This window comes from Podarcis cretensis (genome assembly GCF_951804945.1).
Source record: "Podarcis cretensis genome assembly, chromosome: 1".
NCBI lineage: Eukaryota > Metazoa > Chordata > Lepidosauria > Squamata > Lacertidae > Podarcis > Podarcis cretensis.
Window position 1 is genome coordinate 75,015,202 of NC_137170.1, and position 18,490 is coordinate 75,033,691.

At 44.3% G+C, this 18,490-nt stretch overlaps 3 protein-coding genes and 1 long non-coding RNA gene across 6 annotated transcripts in view; 3 read left to right on the plus strand and 1 right to left on the minus strand.

Annotated features, from left to right (window-relative positions):
• The window catches only part of TMEM86A (transmembrane protein 86A), a 38,029-nt gene extending 27,844 nt beyond the window's left edge, over positions 1-10,185 (plus strand). Inside the window, exons 3-5 of one of the 3 annotated variants that reach the window (XM_079987989.1) lie at positions 904-4,242; positions 4,273-4,793; positions 5,387-10,185. In XM_079987989.1, the coding sequence (XP_079844115.1) occupies positions 904-1,331 (428 nt within the window). In that variant the 3' untranslated portion in view covers positions 1,332-4,242; positions 4,273-4,793; positions 5,387-10,185. The remainder of the gene's footprint in view (positions 1-903; positions 4,243-4,272; positions 4,794-5,386) is intronic. The other 2 variants (XM_079987990.1, XM_079987991.1) reach the window with 2 other exon arrangements.
• The window catches only part of GTF2H1 (general transcription factor IIH subunit 1), a gene marked incomplete at its 5' end in the record, with an annotated part of 324,820 nt that overhangs the window by 177,026 nt on the left and 129,304 nt on the right, over positions 1-18,490 (plus strand). The window lies entirely within an intron of this gene.
• IGSF22 (immunoglobulin superfamily member 22) overlaps positions 16,487-18,490 on the minus strand; it is a 30,876-nt gene continuing 28,872 nt past the window's right edge. The window contains exon 21 of the mRNA XM_079987157.1: positions 16,487-16,772. Coding sequence (XP_079843283.1) covers positions 16,705-16,772 — 68 coding nt within the window. The 3' untranslated portion in view covers positions 16,487-16,704. The remainder of the gene's footprint in view (positions 16,773-18,490) is intronic.
• Positions 16,735-17,977, plus strand: LOC307222683. Its single transcript, XR_013841843.1, has 2 exons — positions 16,735-16,874; positions 17,415-17,977. It is a non-coding gene; the product is annotated as an uncharacterized lncRNA (long non-coding RNA).

Here is an 18,490-nt window from a genome sequence, read left to right on the forward strand (position 1 = left end):
CTCTAAATCTAGATTAGCACATTTAGCTTTTTGCAAATGGAGGAACCACACCTTTAAAAGCAGCATTAGTGAAACTTTGACAGTGTGGATGTATTGGACAGGGAGAAATTTATTGCCAGAAAAATCAAAAAGCCACATAGGTTCCCTTGTGCCCCTGAAGAAGCAGGAGCTACCTTCTGTCTGACTCCACCTTCTCTCTCCTTGGAGCCCTGATGTTTCCTCCTGCAATCTTCCTTTGAAAGGAGATGGATTGTGACATGTAGCCTGAGGCACAGCATGATTCAGAGAACAAGGGAAGGAGATCCTTTCTGTACTCTTGACAGAGGCACACTTCTTCACCTTGTAGGCAGAGGAGCGAGATGAGATAAGCAGGTGGTCTTTGGGGCTTTGGCTGCCGTAGATGTGCTGACACAGAGCACAGGGTTGACTGTCATGGGAAGAGAGAGTGGTTTGGCAAGTTGTGCCGAGGCTGGGAAGGGAGCACAAGTCCTAAGAAGTCACATGCTGGTGTCTAAGGGGAGTCATCATCTGTGGCTTAATTTGCAGAGGGAAGAAATCTTCCTGCCAATTAAGCCTTTCCACTTTTTTAAAAAAAAGGTATATGGCTCCCATCAGCTTCAGGGCCTTGTGTCAATGCTTTGGGCATTTATTTCACCTGGCCCTGAGTTTTCTGTAACCAGTTCTCTCTGATCTGATGATCTTAAAATGATTTGCAGATAGCTGCTGCTGCTGCAGAAGCAGCTCACACTAGAAAATGTAGGGAGAGCAGATGGCCTTTTCCTGTCAGAAGTGAAAGCTTTTTCACCCTGCATGTAGTCTCCCAGAAAGTCTATCCGTTGCTTGTCTCTGTGTATGCCAGTGTTGACATTCCTTCACATTTTGTCTCTCCCCCCCTTTCTGTAGGTTTGCTGATGTTTGCCATCACGCACATCCTGTATTCTTCCGCATTTGGGATGAAGCCTCTAGATCTGAAAGCTGGCCTGGTGATGACTTTGGTGTCCAGTTTCTCCTACACTTTCCTGTACTCCTACCTCTCGGGCCCCTTCACCTACCTAGTAGCCGTCTACATTGCCTTGATTGGCTTCATGGGCTGGCGGGCCATGGCCGGTGTGCAGCTGTGCAACGACCTGTGGACTTGGACCAAGCTCTCGGCTTGCATTGGCTCGGTGCTCTTCATGGTGTCCGACTTGACCATTGCCGTCAACAAGTTTTGCTTCCCTGTGCCCTACTCGCGGGTCATCATCATGGCCACGTACTATGCAGCTCAGATGCTCATTGCACTTTCTGCGGTGGAAAGCAGGGAGGAAGACATCTTCAGGAAGAGGAAGTAGACGGGGGTGCCTGCAGGCGCTCAAATTCCCCTGGGAGTGCTGTAACTGCAATTCATCCCGGAGGAGAGTTTTGACTCCAGGTGAACCGGTGATTGCAGATCTTGCTTCATCGAAGCATTGTCTTTAGTGTTTAGCTGGCTCTTCTCCAGTCCAGTTTGCCGGAGCCTAGAAGCCACACTGGAAGTTTAGTTCACACAGAACCAACTATCTGACCTTTTCCTCTCTCTCTCTCTCTCTCTCTCTTGCATCTTGGAAGTTTCATGGGAGGGAGGGCTTCTCTAACTACTTCATTGTGTTTGTATAATACTGGAGCTGAGGCTGAACATTCCAGAAGGAGAAGACTCGTTTCAGGACGACGTTTCAAAAGAAGGAAAGGGTAGGCAGTGCATTGGCGTTTAAGAGCCTTGCCTTCAACACTCTGAATGTTCAAAAGTCATGTGAAAATGACCCTTGGTGCTGCCTGACCAAGCCCCATTTTGCGTGCATTACAGTACAACTGTGAAACAATTGTGTGTCTACACAAGGAACCCCCAGGGCCCAAATGCTACAACAGGACATGGGAGCACTTTGTGGGAGTTTATGTCGGTCGTAAAGCTTGGGCTGCCCCTGGGAGAAACCAGTCTGAAGTCCAGATTCATTACAACCATTTTATTTATGGGCCATTCAAAGCCTTTCTTCTGAATGTGAATCCTGCAGAGCCCATGTTGTTCTGCAGGCTTAAAAGCAACAACAAAATGCAACAATTTTCTCAGGCTTGGGTGGGTGGGAGGGAGGGAACACGGGAAATGAAAAGATTGCTGTACGTGTGCATGTGAAACGCAGTTAACGGTATATGGTTCGTCAATTTTTCTAGCAATTTCTAGCTTGCATAATCTCAGATTAGAGCACCAAACATTGTGAGCGCTCTCAAAATCTAACTCACCAGCTGCTTCGTTGGCTGAATATTTTGGCCAAGGAAACCACCGGCTCGTCAGACCTGCTGTCATAGCTACACGACGGGTCTGGGAAAGACTTGGATTAGTGACGATGCGTGGAGCCAGCTTCTCCTCCCAGCCTCCACTCCAGAGTCCAGACAAAATCCCATGTATTGAAAGAGGAAGAATCGGCAGGGTTATATCCTGCGCATGCAGGTGGTCTGGTCACTGTGAACAAGCGCTGTGTGGTGGATCCCTGACAGGCATTAGCAAGTCATTGTTTCTATACAGTGGACGATCAGGGAACAATATTTATTTGAAACTAAGCCAATGGGCTTCCGTGTATTTGCGCATGTGTAATGTGCCTGTTTCCGTGTACATGTTGCACAATAAGAATTGTGTTACTTTCCCACCAACTGTCACCAGGACTGTAGAATCTGCAGGTGCCTTCAGACCAACAGCTGCAGTTGCGGGTCTTGCCGAGAGGTACAGCCTATCACCAAAGTGCTGAGAGACCAATCAATGCGCCACTCTCCTCTCATCCATCTTCACTGGGCAGCACTGAGTCACTGTAGATCCAATTGGCAGGGAAGTGCAGTGGGGAAAAATTTTGTGTCAGCAGCTTCCTTGCTGTTTTGTTTCGGTGTCAAGTTGCAAAATGGGTTAGCTTGGCCTGCACTGCAGCGATTGGTGTGAAGACCCCTGGTTATGTGTGCCCACCTAATTGTTCATGGGGACTTTGAGGGATACATCGTACTTACTGACCGCAGTGTATTTTTCTTTGTACAAGCTAGTAAGTGCAGGTCATGGGTAGAGCAATCCTGCAGAGGTTGGAGGAGGGAGAATCTGTGTCAAAGGAGCCACCACTTTCAAAGCCCTGCTGGGTTCTTACCTATGTTCTTTTTCCTGGCCCATTTCCTTTTCTCCTGTGAAGAGGGAGGTTTGCAGCCTCTCAGCTGCCTTTCCCAGGAGCTTAAGTGTTGATTTACTTTGAGTCTTTACAGTTAGAACATACAGCATTCCTTTAGGTTCTCTCTACTGTGTTCTTTCAGTAGAATTCTGCCCTTGCTTGCAAAATTACCTGTTCAGATAAGTACCTTTCCCCTTACTTTGCTTATCTGTGTTGTTGTTGTTTTTTTTAAAAAAAAAACTATGGAAAGAGCATCCTTAGTCATTCTTAAACAGTGGCATCTTGCCAGAGGTGCACCACATATCCCAGATAGATCACACACACCTACACCCGGTTAATATCCCAAGATAAAACTTCCACACACACATTCTGTCACTCAGAAATGAACTACGGCGTACGCTGTTCCTCAGAGTCTAGCTCTGGGGTGCTCTTTCAATTCCCATAATCCCACTGTGCCAGGCACTTCAGCCTCTGATGATTCCTACAATTGCTGGAGAAAGGGCCATAGCTCTGTGGCATCAGGCTTAATCCCCGACACATCTTCAGGTAGGGCTGGGAAGGACCCCTGTTTGAAACCCTGGAGAGAGCTGCTGCTCCTTGTCAGTGTAGACAATGCTGAGCTGGCCAACTGGTCTGACTCAGGATGAGGCCTCTTCCTCTGCTCCTATGGTTGACATCTTGTAATGGGCATTTCCTTATTACAAGCATTATTATTACAAAGTACCTACCTTTCCCCAGGGATACTTCCAACACGTTGAATTGTTTGCTACTGGCTCAGTCATTAAGGTAAAAGCTGCTCATGTGACTTTCTGTAATAGTCAGTTCTGGCAACATCCAATCAGTGGAGGAAACTCTGTGTTACAAAAGTATTGTTGGTCTTATAGCACTTGAACCATTGTGGCTTCTCCCGACGAATGCCACTTTCACCATATGTTGTATAATCTTATACACCTTTATCATGTGTCTCCCCCACCACTCCCTTACTCGCCTAAAAAGCCCCAAATGTTGCAACCTTTCCTTACAGAGGAGTTGCTCCAACTCTTTGATCCTCTTGGTTGCCCCTTTCTGAACCTTCTTCAGCACTCAGGTGAGGTGAGGTGAGGTGAGGTGAGGTGAGGTGAGGTGAGGTGACCAGAAATGTACACAGGGGGTTTGGGGTCCCATGAATCAACATACCCACAGAATCCCCACTTTTTAGCCCAGAAGCGGAAGCAGAAGCAGCAAAACGATGCTGGCAGGGCAGTTACACCTGCAGAGCCCCAGTGAAGAGAGTCCTGCCCTGTGGACGACCCTCCCAGGGAGCAGAATGGCAGCTGGGCTGCTACATATGGAGCCTCAGCCAACCGAATGCTGGCTGTATGCCAGCTCTTGGATTGCACCCTGCACTGATTACGTCCAGGATTTAGTTGATTAAGTTTTATGTGTGGGTGCAGGCTAACACGTGGAATATTTTGTTTTAGGGCAGCACGTTGGGGCAAGTTTCATCAGGAGGCTACTTTGCAATGTTGTGCATATTATAAAACCGTAACTCTGTTCATGGGAGGAGGAGGAGGAGGAGGAGGAGGACGTACCTGACCCAAGGAGGATTACTTGGCTGACCAATTCCATTTGGAATTAGGGTTCTGCTGTCTGAGCCTGGTAAGGCACATAGTTTGAATTAACTTTTTCATATATGGCCTATGAATTTTGGCTTCCCTTGTGCTATTTATGTGAACAGCTAGTTATTGTTAAGGCAGATATGAAAGAGGAGGAGAGCATTTGAAATGTGAATGAGTATCCTGACCAAATGCAGGAATTGCTTTTATGAATGAAACAAGGAGAACCTTACGCCACATGCGTGAATAAAACATCTGGGTAGGCAATTTGAGTCTGATGCATTCTCCACAATGAGATGCTGTCTTGAGCTCTGTCTGTTGGTCGTCCAGAATCCACTATGCCTCTCTTCAATTAAGCACCATACTTATTTTATGTAACTTAGAGTCAAAGAGCTGGAAGGGACCACAAGGATCATCTAGTTCAACCCCCTGCAATATGGGAATCTTTTTGCCCAACGTGAGGCCCAAACCCACAACCCCGATGTTAAGAGACTCATGTTCTACTGGTTGAGCTATCCAAGTGGGCATGGCATGGTATGTGGAGACTTCCAGAAGTAACAAATGGAAGACCTAAAGTTAAACGAATTCCTCTTAACAGTATGAGTAACAGCGATCCTCTCTAGCCTTAATTGACAGGACTCGAGAGACAGCGGCTTGTTTCAGACTGGCTCTGAAACCACAGGCAAGAAAGAAGATTCTGAGTGTAAACACTCTGCTTTGCTCCTGCCCCATGTGCTGCTGCACTCTGATGAAGGCCCCCAAGGAACACAGGGTCTTTCCAGAGTGAGGCATTGTGGGAAAGGTGCATTTGAAAAGGGCCCGCACCACTACTGCTTTGTTGCAGCATCCACTTTCAGACTTGAGCAGTATACTACTTTTAAGCTTTAGACAATATCTGCTGTGGCAAAGGAGCTGCGGCAGGGCTAGCCTGCCCATCAGCCTCAGTGAGGCAGTCACCTCAGGTGGCAAGCTGGGAACAGCTGGGAGGCCCCCAAGGAGCATGCCACCTGCTGCCGCCTGCACTTCTTGTCTGTGGCTGCCGCCTGGGAAGAGAGGAGGGGCACTGTTGCTGCCACCTGCTCCTCTCCAGCCTCCTTTAGTCTTTCCTGCTGCCTTCAGTGCACCAAGGCTTCCCTGGGCCACCTCCAGTCACCTGAGGCGGCGGGGGTTGCGGGTGGCAGAGGAGATGGGAGGCGCCATTTTCTATTTTGCCTCAAGTGACAAAATGTCTTGGGCTGAGAATCCCCCAAACCCCCTCACCTTGAATGCCTTGATCTAAGGAAGGCGGCTTCCACAGAGGCATTCTAGCATGGGCAACACTGGAAGAGCAGCACTGACCATTTTGCTGAAGCAACCGAGTGGCAGAGGCACTTCAAGCAGACAAAGGAGGAGGGTGGGCAGGTGGGCAAGAGTGCACAATTCCCTCACCCTTCGCATTTTGCCACCTGAGGCAGAAGAGTGGCTAACTGGTGGAGCGGCCTTGTGAGGAAGGCTCTTGAGACAAGGGATGGCTGGAAAGTTCTCAGCCTCATTCCATTCCATTCTATTTAGGCTGAGGACTTTTCAGGGTGCCCATTGTAAATGGGCAACCAATGAGCCTTAAAGTCATTGTTAAAAGCCCCTTGGCTGTTTGCTGGCTAGCGCCATCCGCTTCTTTATCCAGACACTAAGGAGATTTCATACCCGCCGCTTTCCTTGCATTCACTGGTGAAGAGGCTTTTCCTCCCCTTAGAGCAGCCAGACACCCTTAACTTCACTTTGATGGGTGTCTTTTGTTTAGAGAAGAACCAGAATAGAACAGATGGCCTCTTTTTTCCCTCTTCATTTCAGGACACCACAATTTCACAGGCCTTGAAAAGTGCCTCCACCACCTCCTCTTCACAATCTGAAATGGCAGCCAGAAAGGATCCTTGTGATAGATAGCTATCTAAAATATAGGTGTGTGTGTATGCCATATATATACAGTGGTACTTCAGGTTACAAAGACCTCGGGTTACAGATAATTCAGGTTAGACTCCGCTATCCCACAAGTAGTACCTCGGGTTAAGAATTTTACCTCAGGATGAGGTAAAGGTGCGGTGGCAGCAGAAGGCCCCATTAGCTAAAGTGGTACCTCAGGTTAAAAACAGTTTCAGGTTAAGAACGGGCCTCCGGAACGAATTAAGTTTGTAGCCAGAGGTACCACTGTACACACATGTTGGCTTTAAATAGTCACTGTGTATATATAAATACTGCCTCCAGTCTTTAGGAATGTCCTGCTGCTGTTAAGACCACAATCAGAAAGAATTTGTTTTATTTCTGTTTGCATTTATGATTGTTTACATTCCTTGAAGCATTGGTTAAAAAGAAAGAAAGAAAAGAAAGCAAGCCTGGGAAGAAATAATGGTAAAACAAGAAAACATGGATAGCATTTTTAGGTATGCTACATTAAAATGGGATACAGAATGATATGTGCAGAAAACTTAAAATGTATCCTTATTGGAAACAGCTGCTCTTGAGTCCTAGAGCTAGAGGAAGCATTGGAGATCACATGTCCAAAGTCCACTTCGGGGGCCTAATTCGGCCCGCTGGCCGATTTAATCCTCTGTGGTAGTTGATTTCCTGGGGTAAAATCCTAAAAAAAAACAAAACTCAACAACTTCAATCCTAAAAAAAGCTCAGCAACTTTGGTTTGCCCTTTGGTCGGCCCTTCACTTCATCAAATATAGCCCTCTTTGAAAAAAGTTTGGACACCACTGATTGCAGGATCTGCCGGGCAGGGCACAATTACAGTGTCACTGACAGATGGCTATCCAGATTCTGGATACTTAAATACTCCTCCCAAGCTAGATTGTTCCATTCTTAAACAGCTCAAACCATTAAGCTTCACCTAATATTTCCTACAATCTGCTATAAGTCTAGACAGGCATTTGCAATGCATTATATTTCATTAAAAATAAAAAATAAAAAAATATATGCAGAATTTTAAAAAATGTACCGAACTTTTAATTAGAGAAAGGATATGTCTAGGAGCAGAATTATATTGTTTGTGATGTTATAACTCCTGTGACTTTACTATCTGTTGAATTTTTGCCTGTTGTGTTGCTGTCAAAAGGCACCAGGAGCCCCGAGAGGGCAGAAAAAAGGGAGTGATCCAAAAAACCAACATCAAAACACTTGGGGAAACTTGGGCAGTGGTAGTGGGAAGCTCTGGTGGTCTTGAAAGAAAGATCTGGTTTGAAATAACACAGGAGGTATAATCTCTTGCCTTTAATGCTGTTGCATAATATTATCAGCATTTCATTCATGAGGGAAATTGTGTCTGGCTAGGGTGAAAGAGCAGGAAGGGGTTTTAATCAGTTGGCATCTTCCTTCATTCAGCCTGCTTAACTTCTAGCCCCACCATGAACCTGCTGCCCTAGAGAATCGCAGGGTGTGACCTGCAATGCTGTGCCTGCACTTTTTGCAAACTTTCCCCTACTTTGCAAAATCTAGTTTGGAAGATATATTAACGTGCGCTGTTTTGCAGGGTAGGGAGGGATGTAGGAAGATCACTAAAACATTATTTTTTTAAAAAATGTAATGGTAATAAGTTTTTATTAGTTTTCAATCACAGTCCAATAACAGCCTCATTATAACAATACTGATTTATAATACAATTATTAATACCAATCATTCAAATACTGAATTATGTAATTTAGTTAATGTGGCCCCCCGCGTGCTAGATTTGATGGTTTGATTGTTTTTTTTATTTCTGCGTTCCAAAATCATCTTAGTTTCAATTGCATTCCTGTCATAATAATAATCCCTTATACAACAACTGCAATATTGCAGGTGTCGACCTATTTGTGTCGACACATTAAATGATTTATAAAACTGCAAGTGAGGAACTCAAACTATATCCTTCTTCTTCTGTGGCAATCATTCTGTCTATGGTGTTTCTTCTTGTCCTTGTAAGATGTCTTTCTTTCCCCCAATTGTTGCTGTTATCTGTCATGCCTTGGGCAGAGCTGATATCCCATTGTTGTTCCAGAAATTTCTGCATCGCTTCATCTCGCGCTTTGTTTTTGCATCCAGAACTTTAACATCAGCTGCAGAAGTTGCTTTGTCTCAGTAAATAAACTGTTGTCACCATTTTTCTTCTCAACCTGGGAAGAAGAGTGGTCTGTCGAACTGCAGATGACTCAGTAAAGAACCTTATCAGTTCCTTGGCAGTTCACAGACTCCTTTCATCCTTCCTTCCAGCTGAAGATATACTTCTAATTAAATTAAATTCCAAGTCCTCTTAGTGTTATTCAGCTTACTTCGTAAATAATAAAGGATGGGAAAGAGTCAGATCTAACCATCCATCATAAACCTTTTGCAAAATAGAGCTTCCCTCCCTTTCCCCTTTTTTTACACACACAGTTCCGTTTGATGTTATATTCCATATTTATAATCCTATTTCTTCTATACTTGCTTGTACAAAATATAATTTGAACTAACATTCAGAGGAGGGTTGCCAAATCATAAATGTAAAGAAGAAAACTTTAAATAACAAAGCCGTAGGCTCCCCTCCCCCGTCTTTTGCACCAAATGAAATCTTATCTCAAGTTCAAACCTCAAAGTCCTTGCAGTTGGTTTGTTCCACAGTTTACAATCTCATCTCTTCTAGGATGTGTCTGTACTTTAGTTCAATCAAGCTCTAATTAACAGGAGAACCTCTGCTTCTTAATGGCCGCGTAGGAGGGTTTTCGCCAGGTGAAGTGTTTTTCAACTCAACGCCTCCCTGTCTCCCACATTCCATGCTGGAGCGAGAGCCAGGTACTGAGACAAACTGCGAGTGAAGCCCATTCCTCCTGTCCCTGGGGGGAATTTGCAAGGATGATTTATCCTCTGTCATCCTTGTATTTCCTTTGCCAACGATTTCCCGCTGTCGTGGGGGCTGCCTATATTAAGGCAGAGTGGAACCAAAATCACATTATTTTAAAATTCTTTGGAATATAGTATTATTTCTTCTTCACCGAATAGTATTATTTCTTCTTCCCTGAACAGAGTTCAGAAAAGCAATTTGCTGCTAACAGATGGTGAGTTCAAATGGGTTGGCTCTGAGTACTGTACAATTACACTTTCCCTTTTGTGCACAGATATATGTTTTCTTGATTGTTTCTTGTTTGTGTTTTCATTTTGTTTGTATCATGGAGGGATACTGTGGAGAAAGTGAGCAAGATAGAGCTTTGTTTGCACCCTGGTCATTAGGGAAGAACCAGTTTAATGAGAAGCATTACCACCATCCATTTTTAGATTGTGGCAATTTAATTTGGCAGTAGTGTTATCATGGCTCTCTTAAAAGTACAGGCAGTCTTGATAAATGTGCTTGTCAGTTGCTCTTGGGTAAAAGAGTTAGTTACCTTTTTATTTTTAAAGTATTTTTTTTAGAAGAAAGCAATCCTCAATAAAAGATTTATTTTTGTGCATTACTCTATGTCCAGAACCCTCTCTATGGTTCCCAACCTCCTTTGAGACAGATTAGTTTCTTGCCTCTTTACAGATATTATTATGCATAGCTTGCCTGTTTTAGCATATGTATGTGTGTGTGTGTGTGTGTGTGTGTGTGTGTGTGTGTGTCAGACTGTTAGGAGTTTAAGATGAGGTAGGCAATCATTTCTGGCCATTCAGCCATTTCTCGTTTACTTGTCGTGGAGTTGAAATAAACATGAGAAAAAAGTTCTCAGGCAAAACTCCCCAAGCTCTATTTAGTTGATGGAATTTGAAGCCCTTCCCCCAAGATTACTCTTTAATGACGGTCTTGGATTTGGGATTCAAGGAGAAATCTGGTGTAAAAACAGTTGCTCACTAGCACCTGTTTTGTCTTACAATTCAAATGTCAGAAATTAACATTCTACAAACTTATTTCTGCTTGCAAAGCACCCTTTTGGATTGAATCCTATATGTTCAAAAGGGTGGGCTGGGTAGCTGAGGAAAGGAATGTGTGTGTTTGTGCGCTGTGCACCAGACATTGCTTGTCCTGTGTTTAGGCTGTGCATGAAACTACTTCCAGGCATGCTTCACGTTCCCCTTCCTCATCAACAAAACGATTAGAACAGGCAGAGCTGAGACTCTTCAGCATCATAGATGCTTTCCCCCATCTGAACGTATATAACCTCATCCTGGAGACACAAATCTCTCAGCTTAAGATCTGTTTTTACTGTTATTGGTAGGTTAGGAAGTGAATGTGGGGTGGTGGGTGCATGACAGCTAAAGAAATCATGCCTAAAAATGTAGATATTTTTAAACCCTCAGGAAAGTAGCAGGCTCTCTCATCTTTCTTTACTCCTCCTGCCATTTATATGAGCACTGTTAAGCTCTTAAGTGGTTATGTGTCCTGGGCATCATGGCCATTTGTAAAGTGACCGCTGGCATCTAAGGAGAAAGAGAATTATCTCCATTGTGGAAAGGCACAATGTGAAAAGTGTGCTCAGATCTAGGGTGATCTAATCTCTAGAATGATCAGATCTAATCTTCATTGCCTGAAATCTCCAAAGCTGGCTTTTATTGCCGTTGTTGGCTTGGGCTCTAGTTTGCCTCTATCTAGTTCCAGCCTTACTGCAGACATTGTGACATCGCCCAGCCCTACTCTAGTTGTACACAATGACTTCTGTGTTCCCTGGAGCATGAGAAGACACATTTAGCTGGTTTGATGGGGCTTGAATATGGGAATGGGAATGTGCAGATTTGTACCAACATTTGCACTTGTTAGGCTTGGGGAAGGCTGCTTCTGCTTATTGATTACTGTGACTGGAGTGCCGCTTCAGGAAAGCTTCATTCATGCCTTTAAAGTTAAAGGAGCTGTAGTGGCTAGCATCAGTGGAAGACCTGGGTTCTTCACCCTTTTCTCGGTTAGCAAACACTGAATTAATTGCAATGCTTCTCTACCTACCTCACCAGGGTGGTGTGAGGAAAATTTAATGTTTTTGAATCCCTCTCAAATGGGACACATTTTCATAAGCACTATTATTATTATATATTAAACCACAGTGTTACTTAAAAGCCACTTTTAGGAGCTTGCACAATTGTTTTTAAAACCAGCATCAGTGAATACCACTTTGTTTTAGACTGGTGTTTTTTGTTTTGCTTTTGTTCTAAATGAATGTAATGATCAGTATATAAAAATATAATGTGTGAATAGGCCCTTGAATATATAATTCAGTGCCTCTGGATTTTGGTCAGAGCTGCAACATTACTACACCCAGAACACTATACCACAATGGCCAAATACCATAGGAGTTCTATCTCATGCCATTTTAATTTTTCGGTGCATTTTAGTAGGAATATTTACAATTACAATATTTACAATTACATTGCAGTAATTGTAATATTTGTAATACAATATTTACAGTTACAATCATCTCAAGCAGGTGAGTAATAGCAACACTTCCACCCCCGCCCAGATTTGGCTGCGTAGACCCTGCAAATTGGACACCCATCAAATTGAATTTCAAACCAGCATTGACCTACAGCAGCAAACCCTGAACAGCGTGTTCAGAATTACGCTGTTGAAAACTTTGGGGAAAGAGGTAGGGTTGCATTGAATTTATCTGTTACACAAACGTGTTATCTAGAAAAGGAAGTTGCAATGGATAACGCTCCACTGGGCTATACAGTGGTACCTTGGATTACATACGCTTCAGGTTACCGCTAACCCAGAAATAGTACCTCAGGTTAAGAACTTTGCTTCAGGATGAGAACAGAAATTGTGCTCTGGCGGCGCGGCAGCAGCAGGAGGTCCCATTAGCTAAAGTGGTGCTTCAGGTTAAGAACAGTTTCAGGTTAAGAACGGACCTCCGGAACGAATTAAGTACTTAACCCGAGGTCCACTGTATAATTAAGATGAAATATTCTTATGACAGCATTTCTCCAACTTTGAGACAATCCTCTTAAAGGTAGTGCACAAAAGCCAGAAGAACCAGGGGCTCTTTCCTTACAGCAGCAGACCAAAACGGCCATGTCGACTATCAAAGCTGCAGAGAAGCAGGGACATAAGGCAGCTTCTCCATATAGTAGCGTCTCCCTTTCCTGATTTCCCATCTGGTTGCAGGCAGGAGACACTCTAATTCTGGTCTATTTTTAATGACAGTGTTTGATTAGCAACGCTCCCATCCACAGATTTCCATGCACGTGGGAGCGGACTGTGTGTGTGTGCACCTGGCTGTGAAAGAGATGGCTGTTGCCGGACTGGAAGTGCAGAGTAGGTTTAGGAAAGGGCCAGAGTCCAACAGACGGAGCAGCATTGCCTTGTGACATCGTGCAGGGCCTTTGGTAATGGCTTTACACCTGTGTACTCTCAAGGGCATTGTAAAGTAGGCCCAGGTTTGAATGAAAAGCCTCCACAGAATGATATGGAGTGGCATGCGACTGAAGGTGGATGCATAGTGAATAATTAGAGGTTTTAGATAACAGAAATTGTACATTCTTTAGCATTTATGTGTGGTAATGTAACAGAGGTTGCATGAGGTGCATTTGTACTATTTTACTCACAGAAACCCTCCCCAATAGAATTTTGGCTTCAGTGGGTTACTACTTCCCAGTATTGATCAAGTTGGGCTTGATATACATCAAACCTCATCTGGTGAGTTGCAAATTATTGTTTTTCCCACATGCTAACAATGTTTTCACCATTATGCAAACACAACGCAAATCATTTTATACTAGCTTCAACTGTTTATGCAAAAAACAACATAAAAATAGAGCATAGGTTCCAAATAGCTGCAATGAAACCTAAATTGATCTGAACTCAGAAGCAGATACAATGCAAACACTGGTGTTTTTCTTTTCATGTTCAAATTTATTTTATTTTCAGTTTGTTCCATTGTGTTCTATTGTGTGCATCCCCCCCCCCTTTAATGTAAAACGCTCTGCGCATATAGATGTACTAAAAGTAAAATAAAAAACCTCACTGGCCCGAAAGGCTAATATATTTGTGGTTTTTTTGTTTGTTTTGTTAATTGCCATGCTCCTGCTAAAACCATAGAGGCAGAGGAAGTCCAACTTTAATGAAAAACAGCTCATAGTTATGGTTGGCAGGGTGATGCAGCCACCTCTGTCTATTTTGAGTGTCATGAAAGAGCAGCAAATTGTTACTTCGTTTATTGCATTCCTATTGTATATTTCCTTTTGGGGAGTGGCCTTCCTTCCTCAGGTGCCAAGATAACAAGGGCTTTATCTACCTTGACTTGAGGAGGTGTAATTTGCTCTTCTGCCTAAGCGCTGCTCACAAATGTGGTGCTGTAAAACTGTAAAGTGGGGCTGGAGAACCTCAAGCCTGGAAGCCAATTCTGGCCCTCCAGTCTTCTCTATGTGGCCCTCAGGATTCCTTCCCAGGCCATAACCCTCACCAGCCCAATTCTGGACCCCCCTTGAGTGCTTTGCCAGGCTGGCATTCGTCACTGAACTCTGATAATGCCTCTTGCATTATCAGAGCAGGTTTTGCCTGTGTGTGTGTGTGTGTGTGTGTAAAACTAGCCTTCTATGCAAAGGTGAAATGTAAATTCATTACTCCACGCATTTTCCTCTCTTGCCCCATCAACCACTGTCATGTTTCCCCACCCCAGGGTTGTCCAGAAGGGAAATATAACTCTCTGAAAGTTTTTTCTCACCCGTGGTATAAAGGTTTCACCTGCTTTTATCTGTGATTCCCAAGAGCAAGTATAGGGTTGGAAGGAAAACTGAGAGAACTGCACAAAGTCACTGCCCGTCGGGATATTTGTTTACATGGCGCCTGATTAAAAGCTAATCTCTCTGGTCACCAAGAGATGAAGATAGCGATTGCTGGGGACACAAGCAGCCTACACTGGCAAGTAAAAGCTTCATGCCTGACTTCTCTGTTCTGTGCACCTGCAGGAGTCAGACTGGTGTCACATTTTCCCAATATCAGGAAGCTGCAAAATTTGCTCCTCAAGTGGAATTATTCTCCTCGGTGACCTTATCCACTGCAGCTTAAAAACCAACAACAACAATTTTATTATTGATCTGTTGCCCATCTGACTGGGCTCTTGCCCTCCCAGAACTATCTTCACCTCAGAGGGAAAGAGGCAAAGCTGCAAGTCCCAGTCCATCAGCTCAGCTGGGATTTACTGCCATTTGGCTTCTGCTGCTCCCAAAGCTGCCTCATAGTTGCTCCTCCAAGGAGAGTTTCATATACAGTCATTGAGGGAGATCTGAACCCTCCACTCTGTCGCACATATATGCCCAGCCCATTTGGGGTGTGTGGGTGAGTGTGTGAACCAGCCTCAAGACTTTAAAGCATACAAATGCTCCTCTCAGCAGTACTCTACCAGTTCACAGGCATGGTCTGATGTCCATTCTGATTTATGGAAAGCATGTGAAGTGTATGCTAACAAATGTGCACATTTGCTCTGATTTGCCAGCTCCTATGTCTCCATGGCATGGGACGCAGGTGGCGCTGTGGGTTAAAAAAAGCCTCAGCGCCTAGGACTTGCCGATCGAAAGGTCGGCGGTTCGAATCCCTGCGGCGGGGTGCGCTCCTGCTGCTCGGTCCCAGCGCCTGCCAACCTAGCAGTTCGAAAGCACCTCCGGGTGCAAGTAGATAAATAGGGACCGCTTACCAGCGGGAAGGTAAACGGCGTTTCCGTGTGCGGCTCTGGCTCGCCAGAGCAGCGATGTCACGCTGGCCACGTGACCCGGAAGTGTCTCAGGACAGCGCTGGCCCCTGGCCTCTTAAGTGAGATGGGCGCACAACCCCAGAGTCTGTCAAGACTGGCCCGTACAGGCAGGGGTACCTTTACCTTTACCTTTATGTCTCCACGGCAGGGACGCAGGTGGCGCTGTGGGTTAAAGCCTCAGCGCCTAGGGCTTGCCGATCGAAAGGTCGGCGGTTCGAATCCCTGCGGCGGGGTGCGCTCCCATTGCTCGGTCCCAGCGCCTGCCAACCTAGCAGTTCGAAAGCACCTCCGGGTGCAAGTAGATAAATAGGGACCGCTTACCAGCGGGAAGGTAAACAGCGTTTCCGTGTGCGGCTCTGGCTCTGGCTCTGGCTCTGGCCAGAGCAGCGATGTCACGCTGGCCACGTGACCCGGAAGTGTCTCCGGACAGCGCTGGCCCCTGGCCTCTTAAGTGAGATGGGCGCACAACCCCAGAGTCTGTCAAGACTGGCCCGTACGGGCAGGGGTACCTTTACCTTTACCTTTATGTCTCCATGGCAACACTCAATGCTCTGCATTTTGTGTGTGTGGTATAATGCATAATGAAGTGAATAGGACTCAGGAGATTAACATTCAGTCCCTGATCTTCCTTTGGACCACTATTAAACCTTTCTCAATCAGTTCACTGGCTGGTAAGTGCCTAGTCATCACTAGTGGGCTATCAGTAGTATTGCTATGTGAGAAAAGGTTATAACTGCAGCTTGATGTGCTTAAAAGGCAAGGCCATTCAAGTTCTTAAAGAATCTGCTTCAAACATAATTTAAATCAATATGCCCAGACCCCCATACTGTAAGTTAACGATGTCAAGAATTTCATTTAGCTTGGTCCACAAACCAGATAAATTGGTTTGGTATCAGGAAGAAGTATTTGGTACTAAAGTGGCTCCAATTGCTTAAGCTTAATTTTAAAACAAAAAAAATCCATACAGACACTCTAATTATTCAGATTTGCTTGCACAAAGCTTACACAGAGGTTAGATTACACCTGGTCTTTAATGAGTGTTCATCTTGATTTGTTTGTGAGATGGGTGGGGTGGGAATAAAGAAAAACAAGCAGCTCTATTGGGATCTTCTTTATTTCCAAGTTCTCTGAAAGGTACTGGCAACCATATCTGCCATCATGAAGCTTTGAAGGCAGCCTTTAATGAATTCTGCAGCATCATCTTCAGGCTAATGACTACAAGTGGTAACACAGTTGTGGTACTTAAAGCCATGCACAGCAACTATAATTATTCTGAACATTCAGCCGACTTCAAAATTGGTTTTTGTGTGTTGCTCACATGAGGTGTTTTGACTTCTGCAGGCTCTCAGTCACTGATTCCAGGAGGCTTCTATCATCTTTATCTAAAAGAGAAAGGCCGTCAGATATTAACAACTAGTGGATTTTTTGTTACTGAGCTCATGGAAAATTCTGTTCAGGGTTGTGAGGTCACGAGCTTGTGGCAGGTGTGTACTCCTCCTGAATGTTTATTTAAGAACAGTGCTTGTACTGGAGGGTGGGGGGGTGGGCTTAGTGAGAGCCACAAGCCCCTCAACATGGCTTTTTTCTGTTTTAGGCAAATAATTCCCCCCCCCCCGCCCAATAACCTTCTAAAATCAATAGCTAAAGAGACTTTGACAAAAGTTAAGGGGAACTCGGCCTCTTATAATTTTATAATTTTAACACCATTTAAATTGAAACGTATCAACTGGTGTCAGTATGCACAGATTTTGGAAGGTGAAGTCATGCACATTTGTGAGCTGAAGCAAATCAAAATCAATTACTCCCATATTTCAGCATGTGCTTGTGACCGATGCTATCACACAATCTTATCTGTCTGAAACTTATTACCTAGTGACTCACCAGCAGGCAGGCTGTCTATTAAACTTTCTGAATTCCATTCATGCCTACTTCTACAGTAAGTTTCAAGTAGCATGGTAAGTTTATCATCATGCAGATAGGTAATTTTACTGTTTAGTCTGAAAATATATTCCTGTTTCTTCCAGATGGTGAGAAATTCACACTTCCCAACATGATACATGAGCCAAAAAAACAGCTATCCTTCAAAATCTGCACTTCCCCAAATTTTGCAGTGCGGTTCTCTAACCAAAAAATGTGTGCCAAAAATGCATATTAGGAAAACTTATAGGAAAAAAATCATACAAAGGGTCATTATGTTAGAGGAAATTCCTTGCAAAAAATGTGTGATTCAGTCAAAATTGTACACACAATGTATGTGTTAGGAGAAATGCACACGGAAATGCAGATGAATTGAAACTGATGTGGAAATGTGGAGAACTGAAGACAGGAGAAATGAGAAATCTGTTCACCCCTAGTTCCAGAGGTTTAAAAGGTTGGTGGGAGGCAGTTTCACAGGGTGACTTCCAATGAACCATTGTTTTTGCTGAAGTAATGCTGCAGACTGCAGGCTGAAGCTGGATGACTTCTCCATTCTCCAGATGATACTGAACTGAAACTACAGGCTGTTACTGACTCTCATCAGCCTGTTTTGCTGAAGTAGTAGCCACAGATACAAAAATAAAACTGAGCAGGATCAGCCAAATATAGATCCCTTCTATTGGTGCTGTATCAGTTTCTTTCTGAACATCACTCCCAGCTTTCACTTAAAAAGAACAAGCCAGAGATCCTGACACATGGGGAGGAGAGGAGCAAAGGGGCAGAAGGCAGAATAGGCAAGGGCAGGAGATAGGTAGCAAGGACTCCCAACATAGATCACCCGTACTGTGTGCCACTTATCTCCCCCTCTCTCCCTTCAACCTGCTCTGTGAAATTTTGACTTAATAATCCCCAGAAGGAAAACTGGAGGGTGATGTTATTCAAATTTTTATACCCAGCATGAATGATCTGGCCCAGGCTAGATCAGGGCTAGTACGAGAAAATACCAACCTGGGCTAAAGAATTAATTCTTTTAGACACATGTTGGGCTACTCCAGGTGTCCTTTTTATTGCACATTCATGATGATTCGTGCTAATGATGCTATCAGAACCATCACATGCAATTCTCCTTTGAATGCTAATTGCTCCAGCCAAAGTTTTGGGGTGGCCATTCTGCTTCATGTCC